The sequence below is a fragment of the Miniopterus schreibersii genome (assembly GCF_964146895.1).
Source record: "Miniopterus schreibersii genome assembly, chromosome: 20".
NCBI lineage: Eukaryota > Metazoa > Chordata > Mammalia > Chiroptera > Miniopteridae > Miniopterus > Miniopterus schreibersii.
The window spans coordinates 14,155,754-14,178,824 of record NC_138122.1 but is presented as its reverse complement, the minus strand read 5'-3'; the positions used below and the strand labels follow the sequence as shown (position 1 = coordinate 14,178,824).

The following is a 23,071-nucleotide window of genomic DNA, read 5'->3' as shown; positions in this document are numbered from 1 at the left end:
TCTCTGGGCACCAACATTAAGCAATGGAAAGAACACCACATGCTGTTTATCGAAGTGTGTTTTATGTTTGTCCCATCTAAGTGCTTTACACGCAGTACACACAGGATTTTACACATGAGGACAAAACAGGCTCAGAGAAGGGAAGGGAAGGGAACTGCCCAGGTCACAAATCCTGTTGTGGGGGTGCCTGGACCCTAGTGGGGCAGCAGGGACCCTGGCCCTGGGCTCTCTTCCTCTGGATTAGACGTTGGGGCGTCTCATCTGGGTGGCACTGGAACTGGGGGCAAGATAGCCACTCAAATCCAAGCAGGGACAACAGCCCTGGGGAGGCAGGTATCCTTGTTCTCATGTCCACACCCAGGAAGAGGAGGCACAGAGAGGCAGAGGCAGTCAGGACTCACGCCCAGTTCTCTGGTTGACAAATCCTGTCTCCTTTCCCCTCTCCCAGCAGGCTGGTTTGGGTATTTTCATTTTGCCCCATCAGACTCCATTCATTGTGCTCTCTGCTGTGTGTCTTAAGATCTCTGGGAATCCCTGGGGTAGGAGAAAAGATCGTTTCACTGCTCACCTGGGCTGTCTGGTCTTCATTTCAGCCCAGCCCTGCCGGTCACAGTGGAGGCTGACACCCCACCCCCCTTAGAGGGAGACTAAACATTGAGTCAGGCAATTCGGGGAAAACTACACTGGCCTGTGGAGCTCAGGAGAGACCTGGGGACAAACACCTGGGACGGGAACAAAGGAAGAGCTGTGGGTGTTGAGTGACCTGGGGGAGAAACTCCTCTCGATTATCTCTGTGACAATCCTGTGTGGCAGTTGTTGCTTCATCACCCACCCCAGGCTGGCACACAGGGGCTGCTGGCCTTGGCGGCCCAGCTTGGCCCTTCCAGCCTTGCTGGGTGACCTGCCCCTACCCCACCCCACCCCAGCTCCACCTTAACGTGATGAGTGGCCCAGGGCGTGGGGAAATGAGGATCCAGGTGTTCCTGTCCCAGGAGCGCAGAAGAGCCTCTGGGCTGGACCGCAGGGTTCGCCGCCGGGGCCTCAGTTTCCAACCAAGCGCGAGGTCGAGGGAGGGCAGTGGCCGGGTATGGGAGAGGCCTCCTGGCGGCCCCAACCCCCTCTCCCCACCCCTCCCGGCCCCTCAGCGCGGCCCCTTTAAGAGGCCCGCCTGGCTCCGTCAGCCGCCGCTGCCACCGCCCCCCGGCCCTCCCCTTCCTGCGGCGCGGAGTGCGGGCCGGGCGGGAGTGCGGCCAGCGCGGCGGGCCGAGCGCAGCGCCCGGGGAGGCGGTGGCAGCCCGGCCGCGAGCGGCGCGGCAGCGAGAGGAGAGGAGCGCGCAGGAGGCAGCCACGGACTAGCGGCGCCCGGCCGAGCGGGGGGCAGCTCCGGTCCCGCCCCGCGGGGAGCAGCCCCGCACACAATAGCGAAGCGCGCAGCCCGCACCCCCACCCCGCCGTCGCGCGTGCCCGCCCCCCAGGCGCGCCCCGCCCCGCGCCCGCGCCTCCCGGGGAGTTGAGCGGCCGCCTCACCTGCCGCCCGGGAGGGGGCGGGCATTGTTCGCCCACCGCGGCTGCGGCGCGGGGCCATGGGGGCCGCCGGGCGCCCCGGGCCGGGCCTGGCGAGACCGCCGCGCCGCCACTGAGGCGGGCCCCGCGCAGCCGGGCGGCGCAGGTGAGACCGGCCGCGCCATGGTGGACCCGGTGGGCTTTGCCGAGGCGTGGAAGGCGCAGTTCCCGGACTCGGAGCCGCCGCGCATGGAGCTGCGCTCGGTGGGCGACATCGAGCAGGAGCTGGAGCGCTGCAAGGCCTCCATCCGGCGCCTGGAGCAGGAGGTGAACCAGGAGCGCTTCCGCATGATCTACCTGCAGACGCTGCTGGCCAAGGAGAAGAAAAGCTACGACCGGCAGCGCTGGGGCTTCCGGCGCGCCGCGCAGCCCCCCGACGGCGCCGCTGAGCCCCGTGCGCCTGCACCGCGCCCGCCGCCCGCGCCCGCCGACGGCGCCGACCCTCAACCCGCCGAGGAATCCGAGGCCCGGCCCGACGGAGAGGGGTCCCCGAGCAAGGCCAGGCCCGCGGTTGCCCGTCGGCCTGGGGCCGCCGTCGCCGACCGGGATGACCGGGGGCCCCCCACCAGCGTGGCGGCGCTTAGATCCAACTTCGAGAGGATCCGCAAGGGCCAAGGCCAGCCCGGGACGGCCGATGGCGAGAAGCCCTTCTACGTGAACGTCGAGTTTCACCACGAGCGCGGCCTGGTGAAGGTCAACGACAAAGAGGTGTCAGACCGGATCAGCTCCCTGGGCAGCCAGGCCATGCAGATGGAGCGCAAGAAGTCCCAGCACGGCGCGGGCCCCAGCCTGGGAGATGCGCCCAGGCCCTCTTACCGGGGGCGCTCCTCGGAGAGCAGTTGCGGCCTCGACGGCGACTACGAGGACGCCGAGTTGAACCCCCGCTTCTTGAAGGACAACCTGATCAACACCAATGGCGGCAGCAGGCCCCCTTGGCCTCCCCTGGAGTATCAGCCCTACCAGAGCATCTACGTGGGGGGCATGATGGTGGAAGGAGAGGGAAAGGGCCCGCTCCTGCGCAGCCAGAGCACCTCGGAGCAGGAGAAGCGCCTTACCTGGCCCCGCCGGTCCTACTCCCCTCGGAACTTTGAGGACAGCGGAGGCGGCTACACCCCGGACTGCAGTTCCAACGAGAACCTCACCTCCAGCGAGGAGGACTTCTCCTCGGGCCAGTCCAGCCGCGTGTCCCCGAGCCCCACCACCTACCGCATGTTCCGGGACAAGAGCCGCTCCCCCTCACAGAACTCGCAGCAGTCCTTCGACAGCAGCAGCCCTCCAACGCCGCAGTGCCAGAAGCGGCACCGGCAGTGCCAGGTCGTGGTGTCAGAGGCCACCATCGTGGGAGTCCGCAAGACAGGGCAGATCTGGCCCAATGATGGGGACAGCTTGTCGAGCAGGCTGCCTCAGGAGGGCACCTTCCATGGAGACACAGGTGGGTACCTCCACCAGCTTAGGTGGGCACACGTACACCCTGGTTAGAAATTATTGAGCCTGCTGGAGGAAGTAGAAAAGGGGGCTTCGGAGGGGAAGGAATAGAGAGATACTTTTTGGAGTGAATTTCCGATACTGTTATGGACAGGAAGGATTCATGCTGATCCTGCACCTGGACAAACTCCATCCCTGCCTTCCTCCTGTATGCAGGTTCCCAGTGTTTGGAATGGGATTGGGTTGGGAGGGGTGATGTGTGGGATGGTAGGTGGCTTGTTCCTTTGGTTCTAGGGCCTGTGCTGTTTGCAGATTGGTACCAAGATGCTCTGGAGTGTCATCTCCTTATTCTCTGATCCCTCCACGCTAGGTGGTGGGGATAGTATAAAGAGGGATTATCTCTGCTGTCTAGATCAGATGCTTTTATTGGGGATTGATCTGTGTCTTGGGCATTCCCTGCCGTTCCTGTCCTGGAAGAGTTATATGACACATTTGGGGAACTCAAGATGTGCTAGCTGCTCCCAGGCCATAGAAGTGTCGGGTTCACTTGCTAACGAGCAGCCCAAACACAAGTCACAGCAGGTGAAAATACAAATTAGAAGGAAGTAAGGTGACAGGTAGTTCTGACTCAGTAGGCCACTGAAAATCAAGGGAGTGGGGGTGTAGATTTTATCGGGGCTGAAGCAGAGCCACGCCTGTTCTGATCTGCCTGGTTTGGTGGGAGACTTCACCCATCATTACTCACCCACAGGCTCCTCTCTGCATCTCACCTCAGCTCCATTTCTGATCCTTCATTGGGCCTCTGCCTCCTCATTGTCCCAAGGATGAGTGCTTTACTGGTGCTTATTTAAGGTTCCCAATCCACAGTCTGGCCCTCACCCTAAAATTAAACCTATGGGATTGTGTATATAACTTCTGGACTGTACAAATTCCACTGGTGTTGGGCCGATGGGATTAGGTTTTGAGGTCCAGGGGTAAGGAGAGGGTGGGTTGGTGGGGGTGGGATTTGGGTGGGATAGGGTGAGGGGTGGGACTGTTAGGAATCTCCTGGAGTTCTGGTCCCTGTTGGGCTGATCCATTTTTCCACTTCATTGATTTTCCTTTTTCTGCTGATGGAGTTGTATGTGCTTCATTTGTCAGAATCCTCTTGAAACAAGTGAGGCTATTTTTGGCTCTGTGAGCGGCCCTTTTGTGATCAGCACTCTGCTCGGTTTGTTTTAGGTACATCCAGTTGATGGTTTTCCATTTGCAGCTGGGTGTAGCTGCAGCATGCTGCTCCAACCTGCGCCTAGCTGCATCCCCTAAGTCCTCGATGGGGGGTGAAAGGTTGTATTTAGAAACCTGTTTTGTAGGCATATCAGCTTGTCTGGGGTCTGGAGGATTGCCCTGTGGTCACTGGGCACCAGCCTTGTCTGGCCAGCTGTCAGCCGAGCGAGCCAGCTTGAACTGGCCCTGAGTGCCGGGTGCAGGAGAACATTATTAACAAAGAAGAAAATTTCAGACCTCCAATCTGAAGGATGTTCCCTTGCTGGTGGGGAATTCTGAGTTTCCAGAAAGTGGTGTCCACTTGGATGGAATGTGGTTCAGTGGGCCTCCTATGAGCCTTCTCCCCACTCTCATCAGCTCCTCCCACCTGCCCCTGAGACCCTGGCTCCTAGTGTTACGCAGGGTAGATTCTCAGTAAATGGCTGAGGAGTTAGTTTTACAACTTGGACTTCACTTTTAGGACTTTCTTGATCCTTCTCCAAATGTCCTCAAGGTCCCACATTCTCTCTCCTGTTAGGTTTTCAAACTACTGGTTGATTTAGCTCTGGGAGCCTTTAAACTCTGTACCCAGCACTCTCCTCTAAGGGCTGTGGCTGGCGGACAAGGAGGGATCCCTTGCTGGCTCAGCCATCTGTCTCTGTCCCAACTGTTTACTGATGTTCTTTAGATGGCCGTGGAGCTTGCTGGCCAGGACTGCACCTCTGAAAAGGGACAGTGAGGAAAATGACAGTGAGGTGGGAGTGGAAGTTACCCTACATTCTTTGCAGCAGCAGATATGGGGGCCCGGATCCAGTAGTTTCAGAATCCCTTTGGATGAGTGGGTCCTCGTATTTCTGAGCTGAGGGCCCCCCAGTGTTTGAGAGGAGGAGCCAAAATGACCACAAGCCACTGTGTGCCAGGCATGGTGACAGCGTGCTCCATGCAGGGTCCTTCTGGGCTCTTATATCACCCCATGCTGGGGCTGCCCCTCTGCAGGTAAGGATGCAGCCAGGGAATGGCAGAGCTGGGATTTTGGGCTCCTGTGGGAATGCAGAGCTGTTCCTTCTAGGATGTAGTGGCCTTAGGGTGTTCTTCCCACCGCCCTATCCTGAGCCTGAAAAGCATGACCGGGTTGGTCTAGTGGGTGGGTCAGCAACAGCTGTGAGCCCTGCTGTGTGCAAGCCCCTCCGTTTGTACTGTGTGGTCTACATAGAAGGAGAGAGTGTGGTCCTGGCCATCTGGGAGCTTACAAGTTAAAGGGAGAGAGGAACACACACACCATTTATGTGTTCAGAGTGATGAGATCAGGGAAGCTTCGGCCAGCCGCAGCACTGGAGAGAGGGGCCTTGCCCATCAGTACGAGTCTGGCAGCAGAAGGTGAGGGAGCTGTCTGCCCTGAGGAGCAGCGGGAGCAACGGCTCGGGGGCACCCATTTCTGCCCTCTGTGACTCTAGACTGTGCTTTTTTGTGGTAAAACAGTCATAATATTTATCATCGGAACACATTTTAGCCATTTTTACTTACACAGTTCAGTGGAATTAAGTACATTCATATTGTTGTGCTACTATTACCACTGCCCATCTCTAGAACTCTCTTCATCTTGCAAAACTGAGGTTCTCTACCCATTGAACAACAGCTCCCCGTTTCCCCACACTCAGCCCCTGGCAACACCCGCTCTACTTTCTGTTTCTGTGATTTCACTATTCTTGGTGCCTCATATAAGTTGAATCCCACAGTATTTGTGCCTCTGTGTCTGGCGTAATGTCCCCAAGTTTTATCCATGTGGTAGCACAGACTGTGCATTTTGAAGGCAGGGATCCCTGCCTTCTGGTCTCCTGTGAAGCCCTAGTCAGAGCCTGGCAGCAGAAGGTGAGGGAGCTGTCTGCCCTGAGGAGCAGCGGGAACAACGGCTCGGGGGCACCCATTTCTGCCCTCTCTGACTCTAGACTGTGCCTTTTTGTGGTAAAACAGTCATAATATTTACCATCCGAACACATTTTAGCCAGACACACAGCACATACTGGATGGTTCCTTCCTCCTTTTCACAGCTTTGAGGTCGGCCTGGGAAGTAGGGAAGGTGAGCTCGTCTTTGGGAAGCATCTTATCAGCTGTGCCTATCTCTTCCTAACTCTATCCCTGTCCTTTATCTTGCCCTCTGGAGGAATTGGCAAGCCCTGCCATGAGAGAGAAGGCCCTGCCATGAGAGTGGACCCAAGGACCTCTCTGTTTTTTAGTTCTTTTATAGTCTGAGGAATTCTTTTATTTATTAATTTTTTTAATGTATTGATTTAAGAGAGAGAGAAACATGGATTTGCCGTTCCACTTATTTATGTATCCATTGGTTGATTCTTATATGTGCCCTGACCGAGGATCAAACCGGAAACCTTGGCATATGGGGTCAACACCCTAACCAACTGAGCTACCCGGCAGTCTGAGGATTCTTAATCTGAACACCCAGCCCTGTGTGCCCCTCAGCCCTTTTCCAGGTGTCAGTTGTGAGATGTGACCCCTAGAGCTCATGTTTCTTCCTGGGCTCTCATGCAAGTTGCTGCCCTGTGTTTTCACATTTATTAAGCAGCTTAATTTGCCCTTTGGGTTCTGGGGATGTGTTGTCACCAGAATGATGCTGCCTTGTTTTTCTCTTGGATGATCGAATGGACCAATGACCAGTTAGAGTGAGTAACTGTGGAGCAGTGAAAGGTCACCCAGGCCTCATGCCAGTTGCATCATCTCTGTAGACCAGAGCCTGTGATCACCTCTAAATTCAGTACAGACTCCTCCACTCCTTGAACAGAGGCAGAGTGGACAGAACTGGTCTGAGTCTTGAGAGCACTAAAGTCATCAGCAGAGTGGAAAGGAAATCTAGATCAAACTTTACAAGCGTGTCCTGGCTTGGGAAGGATGGCTTTCGTGTTTTGGGAGCAGAATGAAGCATTCCAGAACCTCTCACTAAAGGAGCTGGGAGTGCTGTTGACATGTGTGGGTACAGGGGAACTTGCCTTTCCCATTTCTCCCTTTTGCCTCGTTTGTTGCTCAGTAGCCACCCCCACCCCTGGCTGGGAGTCCCGTGGCCCAGAGGACCCATGTATGGCAAAGACTTCAGGTGAGCCACAGGCTGGGGCCCACCGGGGAGAGGACACAGCAATGCCTGAGGCTGGCTGCAGCTTGCCTCTGTGGGCCAAGAGGGCTCCACGTTCACAGTGTTCACAACCCATGGATGGGCAATTCAAGTGTTCTCAAGTTGCAAAACAATAGGCCTGAGTTTTGACTGAAGCTACTTTTTTAGGTCAAGGCTGGGGTGGGGGGCGGCGAGTGTGGATTAAATTAACTAGGAACCTCATAGGAGTCTTTGACCCCGACTGGAGTATAATTCCTGTGGCTCATGTAGGGTTTTTTTCCTTTAAAGAAAAATGTAGTAATTTTAATTAAACTATGTTATTTATGAAACATGTGATGGGTTTTGTTTTTTTTTAAAGTATGACTTTATTGATTTTTTAGAGAGAGGAAGGAAGAGGGGGAGAGAGAAATATATCGATTGGTTGCCTCCCGCGTGTTACCCCAACTGGGAATTGAACCCGAAACCTGGGCATGTGCCCTGCCCGGGAATCGAACCGGCAGCCTTTCGGTGCATGGGATGATGCTCAGCCAACAGAGCCACACCAGCCAGGCTGTGATGGGGTTTTTTATTGTGGTAAAATATATATCATAAAATGTACCATTTTAAGCTTTTGTAGAAATTGATTTTAGATAGAGAAAGAGAGAGAGAAAGAAAGAGAATCATCGATTTGTTGTTCCACCTAATTATGCATTCATTGGTTGATTCTTGTATGTGCCCTGTCCAGGGATTGAACCCGCAACCTTGGCACATCAGAACAGTGCTCTAACCAACTGAGCTACCTAGCCAGGGCCCATTTTTAATGCCAGTTCAGTGGCATTAAGCACATTCACATTGTTGTGCAACTATCACCACCATCCATCTCCAGAACTTTTCCATCACTCAACCAGAAACTCTGTCCCCATTAAGTAATAACTCACCTTTCTTCCCATCCCGGCCCTTGGCAACCACCACTCTACTTTCTGTCTTCATGAACTTGCTTTTCCTAGATACTTCATAAAAGGGGGATCCTATATTTCTCCTTCTGTGGCTGGTTTATTTCACTCAAGCAGGGTTTTTGAAGTTGAGAGCAGCATTCTCGCCCTTACCTACCCATGTCTGGTCCTTAATAGGTATGTTCCCTTTAGGAAAACACCTGTTAGTAACAGCAGTATTGTCTTGGCTTTCACACCCATGTTTTTGAAGTGGCCCAGTGTATTAGTTTGCTAAGACTACCATCACAAAATATCACAGACTGGGTGGCTTAAACAGCAGAAGTGAAATGTATTTTCTCACAGTTCTGGAGGCTGGGAGTCCAAGATCAAAGTGCTATCTTCTTGCTATGTCTTCACATGGTTGTCCCTCTGTGCACGCGCCCCCCTGATGTCTCTCACTAGACAGATGGAAGTAGGGCTTACTCTAACAATCCCAGTTGAACTTGCTCACCTCCGTAAAGACCCGATCTCCAAATACAGTCACACTCTGAGATATTGGGGCTAGGACTTCAACACGTGAATTTGGGGGGAACACAATTCAGCCTACAGCACTCTGAGTGCCTTATTGGGCATCAAGGGAAAGCGCTGCCAAGACAGAGAGAGATGGTGCTTGCACGGGCCTCATCAGCTGTGTTTTAGAAGAATTTGAGCATAGTGTTGTGTGGTGGGGCCTAGACCATACTGCAGGGCATCAGAACTGTCCTAATGCCTCATCACTCGCCTCATCGGAAAAGTTAGGGATTGGACCCCATCATTGTTAAGCTCCTTTTTTTCAGTTCTTTAATTCTTTCCTTTAAATTTTAAAATGATTATTATTAAGGCTTTTTCCATATTTTTAAATCCTGGTTTATACCTACCTTTCTTCTACCTCCTCTCCCCCATTCAGTCAATCAAAGGTATTTATTGAGCATCAACTCTGATAAGCACTGTCTTCGTGGAAATTCTCTCTTGCCTTTGGCTTTAGTCATGGATTTGTAAAAAGGCTCATCTCCAAGGGCTTTATCCTTTAAAAACCAAAACAAAACAAAACCTTTGTCATGTTTTAGCATCTTCCCTGACTGTGTCTCTAACTATATATATCAGCGTGTTTGACTTCCTTCAGGGCAATGAGATCCTGATGAGGACAGAGTCTGTCCTGCCTCAGTGTCCCACAGGACATGCCTCACTTTAGGCCCATAACAGTGTTTAATGTGATGGTGGTGACAGCACACGTGGGTCTGTCTGTGTCTGCGGTGCTGTGTTTGTGAGTCAAAGATGGAATGACACCCCATCTCCGAGGCTTCTGTTTACTCAGCCCCTTCCCTGTTCTGGCCTAACACCTCCTAACCCCATCTAATAAGTGGCAGTGGACTTTTGGGGCCTAATGACACAGGTGCTCTGGCAAGGAAACTTGTTGGCTTCGGAGACTATCTGGAGATTATTTTTCCTTCTTTGCTGAGGCTTGGGCTTCCTTGCTAAGCCTGAGAGAGTGTCTCGAATGCTCAGACTGGGGCCTGCTAATTAGTGTCTTGGATTCGAGAACTCACCTCTGTGACCTTGCAAAATGACTGGACAGGGGTGGTAGCTGGGGCCCAAGGAGACGCGACTAGCAGGTTCATAGACGCACCTGCCGAGGTCTGAGGCCGGGAGTCTGCGACGCCCCACCTGTGTAGTGGGGACGCCGTTTCATGTGCCCTCGAAACATTCTTGTGAAGTGGCTGGAGCAAGATTATTATCATAATTATATGCCATCGGCTGGTTGGGTCCCAGGGGTGTGAGACAAACACACAAGCCTGAAATAACCCGCCCCAGGTCAGGTGGCCAGCAGGGGGGCTGGGGCTGGCCTCTCTCCGCAGACTGCAAGGTGAGGCCAATCTCCTGAGAGTGGGCACAGGGCGACTCCCCCAGAAGTGGAGGAGACCTCGACCAGTTGTTTTGCTAACATGTCTGGGGACTTGCTGTGTCAGATAGGAATGGTGCTGGGTATCATGAGACAGGCCTCCTAGCAGGTTATTTTCAGTCTGGTAGGGAGACAGCCACATAAACCTAAGTCCTATGATAGGAATCTCCTGGTCCTGGCCTTTGGGCAGGTCCCTGAAGGTATCAGCCATCCAGAAATGTTGTCTCTTATTTTGCAAATCTGCCAGAGAAAGGGATTTTCTAACTTTCCACATGTCCTCTGAGAGCACTTTGCTAAGACTCCTGCAGCAAGTTACGTGGTGAGGAGCCCAAGAGGACGGGTATATTGGAAGGACACCACCCTCCATCCGCCTTTTCTATCTGACAGTCTAGGGTTAGGGACCTGAGTTGGTGCATCTGTGAGCAGGTTCTGGGAGATGCTGAGGGACAGTGCCTGGCTGGGAAGGTGTGACACAGGTGCCTGGCCTCTTATTCAGAGTGTCAGGCTCATGGCTCAGGGAGCAAGGTTGGTGACCAGAGAGTGCTAGAAAGGGGCCATCTCCAGCTGGCCAAGAGACAGCCAAGGGACACTGGGAGATGAGGGACGGACAGCATGGGGAGATCCTCGACTCAAGTGCCTCTCTGTTGGCTTAAGAAGAGCTTTCGAAGATTTACTTCACTTTAATGCCTGACTGCTCCCTTTAAGTAAATGCTGCTAGGATCAGCTGGTAAGCCAGTTAGAACAGGAAGAGATTTTCTGCATATAACATATATGCATGTAACAAGGTGAGCATTCTAGAAGCCATCTCCTAGAAGCAACATATATCTGCCTGGTCCGGGAGAAGACTTCGAAGGTAAAAGATCTGGACTTGCTCAGGAGCCAGCATGTGGCCTTGTGCAGGGATCGAATTCTGTCAGCTGCAGGGGACACCCCTGCCTTGGGAGGCCTTGTGGGAGTGTGAGTACACAGAGCGGGTGTCTGGGAGTGTATGGTCTCTTAGAGTAGCCCCCTTGGGCATCTAACATCACTTGATTGAACACCACTTAGCAAGGCATTTTAAAGAATAAATGCATAATTCAGTAGATTCACCCACTTGTCTCACCGAGAGTGTCCTGTATGAGCTCCAGTGGGGAGGAGTCTTCTGTAGCCTTCATATCCCTCTGTTCCTCTCATAGTGTCCTCCTGGGCTGAGTGGAATTCTTGAATCTTAAAGGTATGGTATGTATGCTTCTGCATTGTGTGAAGCTCCGTCAGCCACGTGTATCCGGGGCCACGCACTGTGCTTAGGCCACCCCAACCCCCTGTGGGGTAGCATGGGGCCCTCTTACAATATTCCTGGACTGTTTGGCCTGGTGGCTTCTGGGGGCCTTGGAAGCAAGGAGCTGGAGGGAGATAGAGATCTCTTGGTTTTTCTCATAGAGCCACTCCCAGCCCCAGGTTTGTAGAGGGAAGGCTTAGGACCACTTTGTTCTCATTTTTAGTGATTGTGAGGCCTTAAGAGAGGAGGTAAAAACCACAGACTTTCTTATTTTAATAGGAAACAAAGGAGGAAGACAGGAAGCTCTGAAAATTACTAATGCTTAGGCATGTCCAGGTTGCATCTGCAGATTTCCAAGGACTTTGCAGACCAGAGGGTGTTGCCCTGTATACAGTTTTGGGAGGCCACTGGAGAGGTGGACTTGGCCCTCATGGTGTGTTCCTGGAGTGCTGCAAGGAGTATGCCAGGGTGGGTGAGGAGCCAGCCCCCTCTGTGAGCTATAGAGTGTGAAGAAGCTGTGCAGTGTTTCCCAGGGAGCCTCAGGGGTACTTGGGGTGACACGCTGTCCCCTAGCCATGCCCAACCGCCACTTCCTGAAGGGCTGGGTTACCTGAACCTGTAGCAATCTTTGGGCCTTGTGGCCAGGCCGTGTGTGTAGGGACTGATGGAGCCAGACCCTGGGGCAATGGGATGCTGGGTGGCAAATGGCAGCTGAGAGTTCAGGAGCTCACCAGGGAAGGGGGCTGGGTGATTGAGCTTATTTCAGCCTCCAGCCTGGTGGCTTTGCCTCTCAGGCCCATGTATTGGAACCCACTTGTTCAGATGGGTCTTTCCACCCAGAGACCTTTTGGGCTGTGGTCTTCCCCTAGCCGTCTCCCCTTTCATTGTGGTGAAATACACGTAACATAAAATGTACCATTTTAAACATTTTTTAAATGTACAGTTCAGTGGCATTAAGCACATTCACAGCCACCACCCATTTCCAGAGCTTTTCCGTCTTCCCAAACTGGAACTCTGCCCCCATTAAGCAATAACTCCTCACTCGCCACTCCCCCAGCCCTGGCACCCACCATTCTCCTTTCTCTCTGTGAATTTGACTGCTCATAGGTGCCCTATATACACGGACTTCCATGGTACTTGCCTTTTTGTGTTTGGCTTGTTTCACTTAGCGGGATGTCTTCAAGGTTTCTTTCTCAGACGTTTTATTGCTGGGTCTGGGTGGCAGCTGGACTGCAAGCCATGAAGAGACTGAGCTGAGTGAGGCCTCTGTCCAGGGACAAGGACAGATGGCACTCTGGGTAGTATTCCACATTTTACAGAGTGCCTTCCCTCCGTGGGATCCCTGTGGAGGAGCAGCGGGATCCCCCAGAGCTGAGTTGTCCGAGGTGAGGGCCTCAAGGCCACCCATAGGGCTTGTTTGTACTTCTTCCTAGTTTAGTAGATAGGGTGATCTTGTCCTGTGGCTGTCCCTGATGTCATGGAGTGACTGTGACATGAGCTGGGGGATGCACAGGCTGGGCCAGTGATGTACACCTCGTCCATCCTCTTGGGGCACTGGGGTCGCTGTGTGGGCTCAGAGCCGTTGTCCTGTTGGCTGGATATCTTGGTGAACTGACTCTTGAGTGCTCTTAGGTGGATGCTCAGCATGGCATGTTCACTCGGGTGCGTGCAAAAGCAGTGTTCGTCTTTGCCCACCTCTGAAACCTTCTACCAGAAAATGTAACTCATTTAGGATTGTTGACTTCTGCAAGCGTTCCACCCTCTCTGTCAGGAACGTGGGCGAGTGTGTCTGCCTCTGTGTTTGTAGGCATGATATTGTTACCTGACACGTACTTTACAGGTGCTTTTTTCATTAAAAAAGTTGCCATTTTCAAATTTTCATGAATGTGCAAAGACAAGGACAGTGAGCACCCTGCTCACAGCCACTTTGAGCAGCACCAGGATCTGGCTGAGCCCGCCTCCCTCCTTTATTTTCAGTGTTTGTTTTTCAATGTGGAAAAAATTGCATGTAACCTAGAATTGACCATGTTAACCATTTTTAAGTGTGCATTTCAGTCGTGTTAACTATTCAGTGTTTCTTAAGAGGCAGAGTTGATGGGAAAACACGGATCTGTTCTTTAAGACTGGTTGCCTTTCCTGATGACCTAGAAAATAGATGGTTCAGACTCAGCCCTTAACTGGGGTGGAGGAACCTGCAGACCAGGGTGGGAGCAGAGACAAGAAGGCACCTAAAATTCCCTAACATGGGGCAGATCTCAAGGCTCCACAGAGCCATGGAGTTTGCAGGAAGGGAAGCCTCACATCTATCCTGTGGCTGAGGGGAAGGGGGAAGATGTTCCTGGCATAGTCTGGAGTGGGCAAGAACTCAGAGGCTGGAAAGTTTCAGCATGCTCAAGAGAGAGCAGTTGGTTGGAGAATTGGTATAAAATGTGTGCAGTCGGGAGGTGAAGGTGGGTGGATAGGAGGGTTGGGATCATACTGTGTAGGACCCAGAAGCCAGGCTGAGAAAGAGTGGTGTTTTCTTGGACAGTGATAGGGAGCCACTAAAGATTGTTGAGCAGGGGAGAGGACAACGGATGCTGTATGAGATGACCCGATGGGAGTCGGGGCCCCCTGGAGTTGTCCTGCGTGAGGTGGAAATGGGAGGGTGGAGGGGACACTAGTGGGCTGACTGGTAGGGGGTGACTGAAGAGAAAGGAGGCAAGCCTGGGGGTAGTGAGGGCTGTGCCGGAGGGCCTCCAGGTGTGCAGCAGGATGTGGCCTTTGGGAGAAGACTCAGGCTGGAGGGAAAAGGAGCACAGGAGCAGGGGAGGGGATGTGTGGAGAGAGGAGGCGTCTGAGCTGCGTGTGGACCGCTGTGCCCAGAATTCTGGCAGTGGGGAGGTGAGAGGACATTTGTGTGGTCAGGGGTTTAGGATTGGGGGTCTGAGTGCTCCCTAAGTGTCCACCTGTGGGACTGCTCAGTTCCCAGAGCAGGGCCATGTCCCCATCTGCTGGAGAAGCAACCTGGACAGTGAGTGTTGAGGAGGTGACCAATGGAACAGGGTCCCTGTTGGGGGGAATGGTCCAAGTGGGACTCCGTGGAGGTGATTCAGGTGTATATGGGTCTTGGGGAGAGGTTGGCAGCCTCACCAGAGGAGTGGCCAGGTTACTACTGAATAGTAACCAGGGGTGACGTGGATTTGCAGGAGTCTGGTCACAAGGGCCTGTGGGCACGTGGCTATGTTTCAAGGGCATTGACATGGCTCACTCTGGGACCTAGGGACTAGAGAGGCAAGTGAGTGGGGAGACAATTAGGAGGAGAGAGACAAAGGTGGAAGTTAGGCCAGAAAGCAGGTTCAGGAGGCCTGGGGTGGGGGTCCCGGAGAAGGTCTGAGAGGAGCCAGGGAGGTCTGCCATGTGGCTAACACAGAGGGAGATGGTGGGCAAGGGGATTGAAGGGGTGGCTGCGGCGGTGGAGTTCCCGCAGCTGGAGACGGGGGAGGTGGAGGGGAACACAGTGATGAGCCCTCTGCTGATGGGGTGTCAGGTGCGAAGCCTGGCTCTGGGGTCCTGTGGAGTTGGGGTAATGGTCTGAGATCTGAGACTACCATGCACTTGGGTAGGCTCACTGGTGCCAGGTAGGGAGGCCCTGTGACTAGCATCTTGTCATGGAGCAGTCAGATGGGCCCTGTTATCCCCTGAAGCAGCTGGTGAGCCACTATTAGAATTTAGCCCTAAAAAATCAGGGTTGTGATTATTAACATAAGTCTGGTTTCCTCTCCTGTGGCGTTTCTTTAGCGGCCAGATGGTGTGAGTCCGTGCAGCAGACTCTTCGCTGTGGAAGAGCAGGCAAGGCCCCAGAAAGGGCTGTCTGAGGCTCTAGAAAGAGGTGTGTGGGCTCCAGAAAGGAGTGTGTGAGGAAGTGTGGGAGACTTGGTCTCAGCATGACTTTGTCATCTCCTGGTTTCCCAGCCCTATGAGCCCTGTGCTTGCTTATTTATCCCTGCAAAGTCTGCCGTGTCAGGTTCCAGAAACACTGGCAAGGAAGTCCAGGAAGGTTAATGGGCTGAGACCCGGCCCACGGCTGTCTGGGAGAAGCACTTTGTTCTAACTGCTCAGGAAGCACCAGGCTTTCTTATGGGAGTGTCCACTGTGTTGGGCTGGGCAGCCAGGTCCCCAGAAAGCCAGCAAGGGACCTGTTCTGTAATTAGCAGGTACAAGCTGTCAGTAAGCTGTTAGGGTACAGTTGGCAGGGACATGGCTGCCAGAACCAGAGTGCCCTTTCTGGTCGCCCCTGTGAGTATAGGGGATAAGTTAAGGAGGAAGATGGAAAATGGGTGTTTGTTTTTCTCTTCTTTCTCCTTGGCCCTCAAAGCACTGAGCTCCCTCAAGTATGTGAATTAATCAGAGTCATTCCAAGGGGAGGAGGGTCACTTTATGTTTATGGAACTCTAAGATGGGACATGATGGGGCGTGCCTGTTAATAAGACCTTGGACATCAAAGGCCAAGGCAGGACTTTCTTGTGGGGACATTGTCGGACCTGCAGGAATCATGGTGTGAGCTCAGACACCCATGCCGCCCCGTGCTGAGCCTCTGGGGTGCACAGAGCAGCCAGGAGCAGTGGGTCAGGATCCATGGGCTGTCCTTGGCTGTTCCCTTTTAGAGCTATTTTGTTTTGAAGCTTTGAGGGGGCTTTTTAAATGCTGGTCTGGTCTGTGGTTCACTCTGGGGGTTTTCATCTGACTGGGGCTGCCTGTGTGTCAGCAGGACAGCATGTGACATTAGGAGCCCAAGTCTTGCCTGGTGTCCATGGGAGTGTCTAGGCTCTGGGACGCCATAGGTTTTCTCTGCTCAGTGCCTCTAAGCCCGAGGGTTATCAGCAAAATGGTTATGGGAAATGGGAGCGCTTGGCCTGGCAGAGATTGAAGGCAGTAAGTCTCCACCCTGGCTGCCCATGTAGACTATAGCCTTTGCTGTAGTTAAAAAAAAAAAATCACACACACTTGGCTGGTCACTCCTGGGGAATCTTATCGGTAAGGCTTTTACTGTTTATGTTTTTTAATTTCCCAATTCCCATGGATTAGCAGCCCAGGCGTGGCACAGCTGGGTCCTCTGCTTGGGGTCTGTCAAGGCTACAATTGAAGTGTCAGCCAGGCCTGCATTCCTCTCAGAGCTCCATGTCGAGTTCTAAGCTCATTCAGGTTGTTTGCAGAATCTGGTTCCTAGTTGTTATAGAACTGAGGTCCCTGTTTTCTTCCTGCTCCCAACTCTGAGGCTGCCCCTTTTACTAGGTATTTCACATGTGACTGTTTGATTTTCTCCTCCGAGAGAGCCTAGGTTTTTGAAAAAACTCCTTGGGTGATTTCCTCTATAGCCAGGGTTGAGTCCCTTCACCTCTGGGAATCCATGTGCACTGGCTTAAGTTTTGAATGGTTGACACGTAGAAGAGGGAATGGATTTCTTTTGGGTCATATTTGGAAGGCTGGTCTATTATTAATGACTAGAAGCTTCAGGGAGACAGGTTTCTACTCAGTGTTAAGGAAGATTTTCTTTTTTATCCTGATTTTATATAAAATCTTACCTATAGTTATTTTATGTAGCAGAGATCTTGCTGTTGTGGGAGCTAAAAAAAAAAAGACATTTCCTCTCATCTTCTAATTTGTTCTGGCTGGGCTAAAATCAAATTAACAGTGACGGATTAACAGGAGAAAGTCAAATTTTAATACATGTGCATAGGGAATTCACATAGGCATGAACATTCCAAAGATAGCAGGGCAACATTGGATATATAAGACATTTTGGACAAAGGAGTAAGGAGAGGGGATGGGCTGGTAGATTTCAGAAGCAATGGACAATTTTCAGGTAGTTGAGGAAGAGCAGAACATATATGGCAGGAAAATTCTTGCTAGGCAACTGAGAAATAGTGGGACACAGGATATCTAGCTAACAGGCTTAGAATCCTCTTGCTCAGGTAAAGATTGTTGTTGTTTTTTAATTCTCACCTGAAGATATGCTTTTATTGATATATTTAAAGAGAGAGACAGAGACAAAGAGAGAGGAGGAAACACTGATCGGTAGCCTCCCATAAGTACCCTGACCTGGGATGGCACCTGCAACCTTTTTGTGTATAGGATGACGCTCCAACCAACTGAGCCACCGACCCAGGGCTGAAGATTCTCAAAGGATTAAGCCAAGGCTCCCTTCCCAAACCAGATTTCTCTCTTGAAACTCTTGGGCAGGCAAGGGGAAAGAGTCACAGATTCCTTCTAAGTCTTATTTCTTAATCAACAGCTTAAAGTCAGTTCAGTAGAGCAGCTTCAGGGTGGCAGAATTTTGGTTCCCTTCACTGTGTACTTGGGTGTCCTGCTTGTGTCAATTAACGGGAGCGTTTTCTTGTTTTACTAAATATTTTGTAAACCTTTTTAATGGCCACATTATTGCTTTGTAAAGAGTTATAGTTTAATTTTAATAATTTTGTTGGACATTTAAAGTGTTTACTGTGTGCAGCTGGGTTATTATTGTTTAAAAGCTTTATTAAGATATAATTCACATATCATACAGTTCATCCATTTAAAGTGTATACAAGTCAATAGTTTTTGATACATTGCATCATTAATTTTTAAAAGTTATGGTAAAATATATATAACATAAAAGTTATTTTACCCTTTTAACCATTTTTTCATTGTACAGTTCAGTGGTATCAAATATGCTCACATTGTTGTGCAATCATCACCACTATCCATCTCCAGAACGCTCTTCATCTTGCAGAACTGAAACTCTCATTAAGCGATAATTCTCCATCCCTCCCTCCCTCCCTCCAGCCCTTGGCAGTCACAATCCTACTTTCTGTCTCTATGAATTTGTCTATTCTAGGTACCTCATATATAAACAGAATCGTAAGCTATTACTGTCTTACTTCATTTAGCATTTGGTGTAGCATGTTTCAGAATTTCCTTCCTTTTTAAGACTGACTAATATTCCATTGTTTAAATTGCATTCAGGGGACATCTTTTTATATGGGTTTCTGCTTGCATTCCTGCCTCCTTCCACCAGGGTGGGCGTCTCCCAGTGGATTTACCCAAAGGTATGGATGGTTTTAAGACCCTTGATATCTACTGCCAGATGACCTTCCAGAAACACTGTTCCAGTTTACCCTTGGCTTCAGTTAATCTTCTGTTCTCCTTTGACTTCTCCCTTGCTGTTGTTCTTTTTGCAAGACTTTACCCAAGTGGTTCCATCAGGTGATGGAAAGGCTGAGCTGGGTGGGGCCTTGCCACCCCCAAATCTAGATAAGCAGGAGCTGACATTAAGATTTGCTTTAAGAGGCATCCGCCCTAAGTTGGGTCCCACCATAACTTTCGATTCCTTGATGCTCCCAGAAACTGGAGAGGCCCCTGAGCTGGGGCCACACAGGTCCAGTTTATAATTTGGAAAGGTCCCTGAGGCTCCTGGCTACATGACAGTTTATTGTCAGTTCTGTGGTGCTTGGTATGGAAAGAACTCCCTGTCCCCTTGTTTATCATGAAACTGGCTAGTTTATGGCTACTCTGGACTGCTTGTAACTGAATCCGAAAAGCATTTTGGCTGCTTTTTCGTGCATTCCGGCCATGGATTTGGTTTGCTGGATGGCATTGTCCAGTTAATTCTGGCCCATCGAGTTCCTGTGTGGCTTGAAGGGAAGTTCCAAGGAATCTGAATGCTGAGGTGGAAAAGGGACTTTACAGAAGGGAGAGAAAGCAGTCCATGGCCGCACTCAGCCAGCAGAAGCTGGGCTAGGCCGCAGGACGCTGCTGGGTTGGTCATGTCAAACACCTCACCGTGCCTAGGGACTTGCAGGGTGTAGGTTGTGTGGTTGTGTAGGTTGGAGGTGAGGGCAGACCCAGCAAGGCTGCATTTGGAGGGAGGGCAGTGTGGTGTAATGGGCTTGGGGAGGAAAAGAGAGGAATGGATATTTCTCTAATTGACCAGTTGTCTCACACTGCAGTGGGCATCCACGTAATTCTTTTAGTACTCCTGCAGCTGAAAGCCAGCATTCCAGGAGTCTTAGCCATCCCCAGATTGTGGATTTATAGAGTTGGGCCACGCCTTTTCCTTTCCCTGCTCGGAGTTGCCCATCTTGGCTATGCAGTCGGCTGCTACTCTGATGCTAGGTAAATCACTTAAATCCCTGGGCCCCTGAATTCCTGCCTGTAAATGAGGAAACTACACAGTAGTGCCTTTAGTTTTGTGATTCTAAATTAAATTATGTCGTACTGAGTTCTCAGAAAATTACTTGGAAAACCTTATTGGCAGGTGTCCTGAAGCAGTCTTTGTGTAAGACCCCAGTTGGATCTGGCTGCCTGCAGTGACTGGGGTCCAGGGAGCTGTGGTGGGCAAGGGGGTGGATTTGACTCTTGGTGCAAGTTTAATGGGAACCAGGATGCTTCTTTGCTGGTTGATTTGTCATTTTCCTTTACTGCCTCACTAGCCAGGGACAGGGGTCAGCAAACCCCTCAGATCCTCAGATCAACCCCAGGGCGGGCATAGATGCTCAGATGCTATGCATGTGTCACCTGGACAGTGTGCTGAAATGCAGAGCATGGACAGCAGGAAGGCGTCTGCCAAGGCAGAGGTGATGGTGTCCAGGCAGGTGGTTGGCAGGGGGTTGCCTGGGAGTGCCAGCTGGTGTCTAGCCAGCCAGAGCAGCCCTGCGTGGTCAGGAACACTGCTGAAGCCAGTGCTGACATGAGCAGGGTTCATGTGCGAGGTGTTGCCTGCGTGCACCTCTATCCGTGGTGTTGGAGGGACCTTGGTACCTTGGGGTACCATTTGCATCATTTACCTACATCACAGGTGACCTGTCTTCCAGCAGCCTGCTACCTTGTGAAGGCCCCACCTGGGATCAGAGTCTGAGGCTCGCGTCCTGAAGTGGGAGCTCTCTGGGCATTCCCAGTGCCAGCTGGAGCAGGGACTGCCGTGTTGCTGATCTGGTCAGCCCCAGGGATGGGTTGGTCTGTCTGCAGGGCACAAGAACAGGAAGGAATCTGTACTGACCATCTGCACTCCTGTGAGGCAAGGATGCCTCAGTGCAGGCCTGCACTTTCCTTCAGAACTTTCTTTCCATCTGGCGGGCTTGGTTCACTGTACATTGACTCCCAGGGCCCCCTGGAGTGTTCCAGTGTTCCTTCTCCTGTGGTCTTGCAGGAGAGAGATGCACACCCCCCTTTACTGGAACTTTGCACTCGAGTTTGGCTTTACGCTTTGTAACGGGATCCTGTGAGCCATCCAGGATCTGAGCCCCACTGCACCCTGCGGGGAGCTAGGTAGTGCCTGCCACGCTGATGCTTAGACAGCAGGAGCTTAGAAGGGGAAGCTTCTGTGGCAGACTCTGGCTTTAAACCAAAGGCCGTTATTTGAGCCTCTGCTCTTTGTTCTGCAGTATTGGGCTTGGCAGACCTTTTCTTAAAGGGCTAGATAGTAACTAATTTAGGTTTTGTGGCTGAGAGGCAAAATCAAGGTACTTATATAATCATCACAAATGTAATCATTTAAAACCATTCTCAGATCCCTGGTCACACAAAAACGGGTAGTGATGGGCTAGATTTGGCCTGGTGGCCCTGATGACTCTCTGTTCTACAGAGAGCTGCATCCGAATTCCTGGTGATTATGAAATGAGGTGGCAGAGCCATGCGTGGGTGTCTTACATCCGTGTTCAGGAGCTCACATGATTTCCTCGTGGAACCTGTGAGGCAGGTAGGGTCAGTCTTCCTGTCCCCTGAGGGCTCTTTCCTCCAGGAACTCGCTCCAGTGGTAGAGCTGGGATGGGAGATGACTGCCTGGTTAACAACTCCCTGTTCTCTCCTGTGCTCCCTCCTGCTCCCAGAGTTGACTGTTGATCCCCTGAAACAAGACTGGCCACAGATTAACAATCGTTGGAGCTGGGGGATGGGACGTGGGTACTCATGATACTGTGTTCTCTGTTTTTGTATGTGTTTGAAATTTTCCATAATGAAAAGGTTAAAGAGTTATTAATTGATCAAAGCTCTAACAAAAAAACAAGACAAAACACACCCTCCACCTTGAGGGACCAGGGTGTTGGAATTCTGAATCTTCCTCAAGCCCCTGGTATGTGTGTAAACTCTTGCTCACCTGTTTCCTAGCAGCAGATGTGCCTGAGAAGGCAGCAGCCATGCCTAAGCCACTCCATCCATCCATCACCCATCCACCCAACCATCTATCATCTGTTCGTCCATCCGTCATCCATTCATTCAACCATCTGCCTTAGTTCATTTGGGATGCTATAGCAGAATACCACAGACTGGGTGGCTTATAAACAACAGGATTTTATTTCTCACTGTTTTGGAGGCTGTGAAGGCCACGTTCAAGGTGCCGACAGATTTGGTAAGGGCCCGCTTCCTGGTTCATAGATGGCCATTTTCTCACTCTGTCCTCACGTGGCAGGGGGAGCAAGGAAGGGAGCTCTCTGGGATCTCTTTTATAAGAGCACCAATCCCATTCATGAGGGCTCTACCCCTATATCCTAGTCGCCTCCCAAAGACCTCCCTCCTAATGCCGTCACATTGGGAGTTAAGTTGCACAAACATTTAGTCCATAGCATTATCCATCACTCATTTATCATCCACCCATTCAAACATCCTTCCATCCATGCATTTTTCTATTTACCCACCATCTATCCATCATTCAACCATCCACCCATCATCCAACTATCCATCTGTCCATCTGTCTGTTCATTGGAAGTTTATGTAGTAGCTGCTGGGGTCCAAGCCCTGTGCTTAGGCTCTGACACAGCCCTTGACCCCAAGGACCCCATAGACACATAACAGCTGACAAACGGGAGCTGTGATGGAGGTGCGCACCAGGTAGGCAGTGAGAAGGGACTAAGTCTGTTGTGTTAGAGCAAGTAAGGCAGCCCATTAGCTGGGCCTTGAATGGACCCAAATGAGGAGTATGTTAGGCCATTGTGGGGCCAGGGGAGGAAGAGAAGCATTCCAGGCAGAGGCAGGCCTGTGCCTAGAGGCATGGAGGAGTGGGATGGCTCGGCCTGTTGCAGGGTTCTGAGGCTTGGGGCAGCTGGAGCATGGTGTTGGGGCAAAGGACTGACTGATGATGAGGTGGGGTGGTCTGCTGTGTCCCATGGGTCAGAGAAGGCTTCTGGGGGTGCCCGCATGGAGGGCAAGATGAATGTGGGGTGTGAGAGCCCCCCCTGCCAGCCCTGTGCCCTACCCTGCAGTGTGCCTGGGCCACCATGGGCTCCTGGACTCCTTCGGAACAGAGCTCCTCCCCCAGGTCACAGCCTTGCTGTGGCCAAGGCAGATGTACCTACCTGTACTCACCTTCATTTTGGCTCCTTGGCTCACAGTCTCCTGTTGGTGAGCACCAGTCCAGACAGAGTGGTATTCTGTGTCCGTGTGCAAAACAGACAGGCAGAAGCTTCTGTGTGTGCAGGACTAGGCTTCAGTTGACTCCTTGTCAGGCTGCTGTGGGGTCGCTGTCCAGAAACCTCAGTCAGGCCCTTTCGGTGGTTGTGAGCAGCTTGGGCTGGAACCACTGGCTGGAAAGGCAGAGAGAAGCAGCTGGTGCTCCTCCAGTGCCCGTCCTCCCACGCCGTGCGTGTGTCTGCGTGACACTG

The 23,071-nt window shown here is 51.9% G+C and overlaps 1 protein-coding gene across 1 annotated transcript in view; it reads left to right on the top strand.

The window, feature by feature from the left end:
- The first annotated feature begins 1,454 nt into the window (after positions 1–1,454).
- BCR (BCR activator of RhoGEF and GTPase) overlaps positions 1,455–23,071 on the top strand; it is a 105,658-nt gene continuing 84,041 nt past the window's right edge. Inside the window, exon 1 of the mRNA XM_081123604.1 lies at positions 1,455–2,995. Coding sequence (XP_080979730.1) covers positions 1,687–2,995 — 1,309 coding nt within the window. The 5' untranslated portion in view covers positions 1,455–1,686. The remainder of the gene's footprint in view (positions 2,996–23,071) is intronic.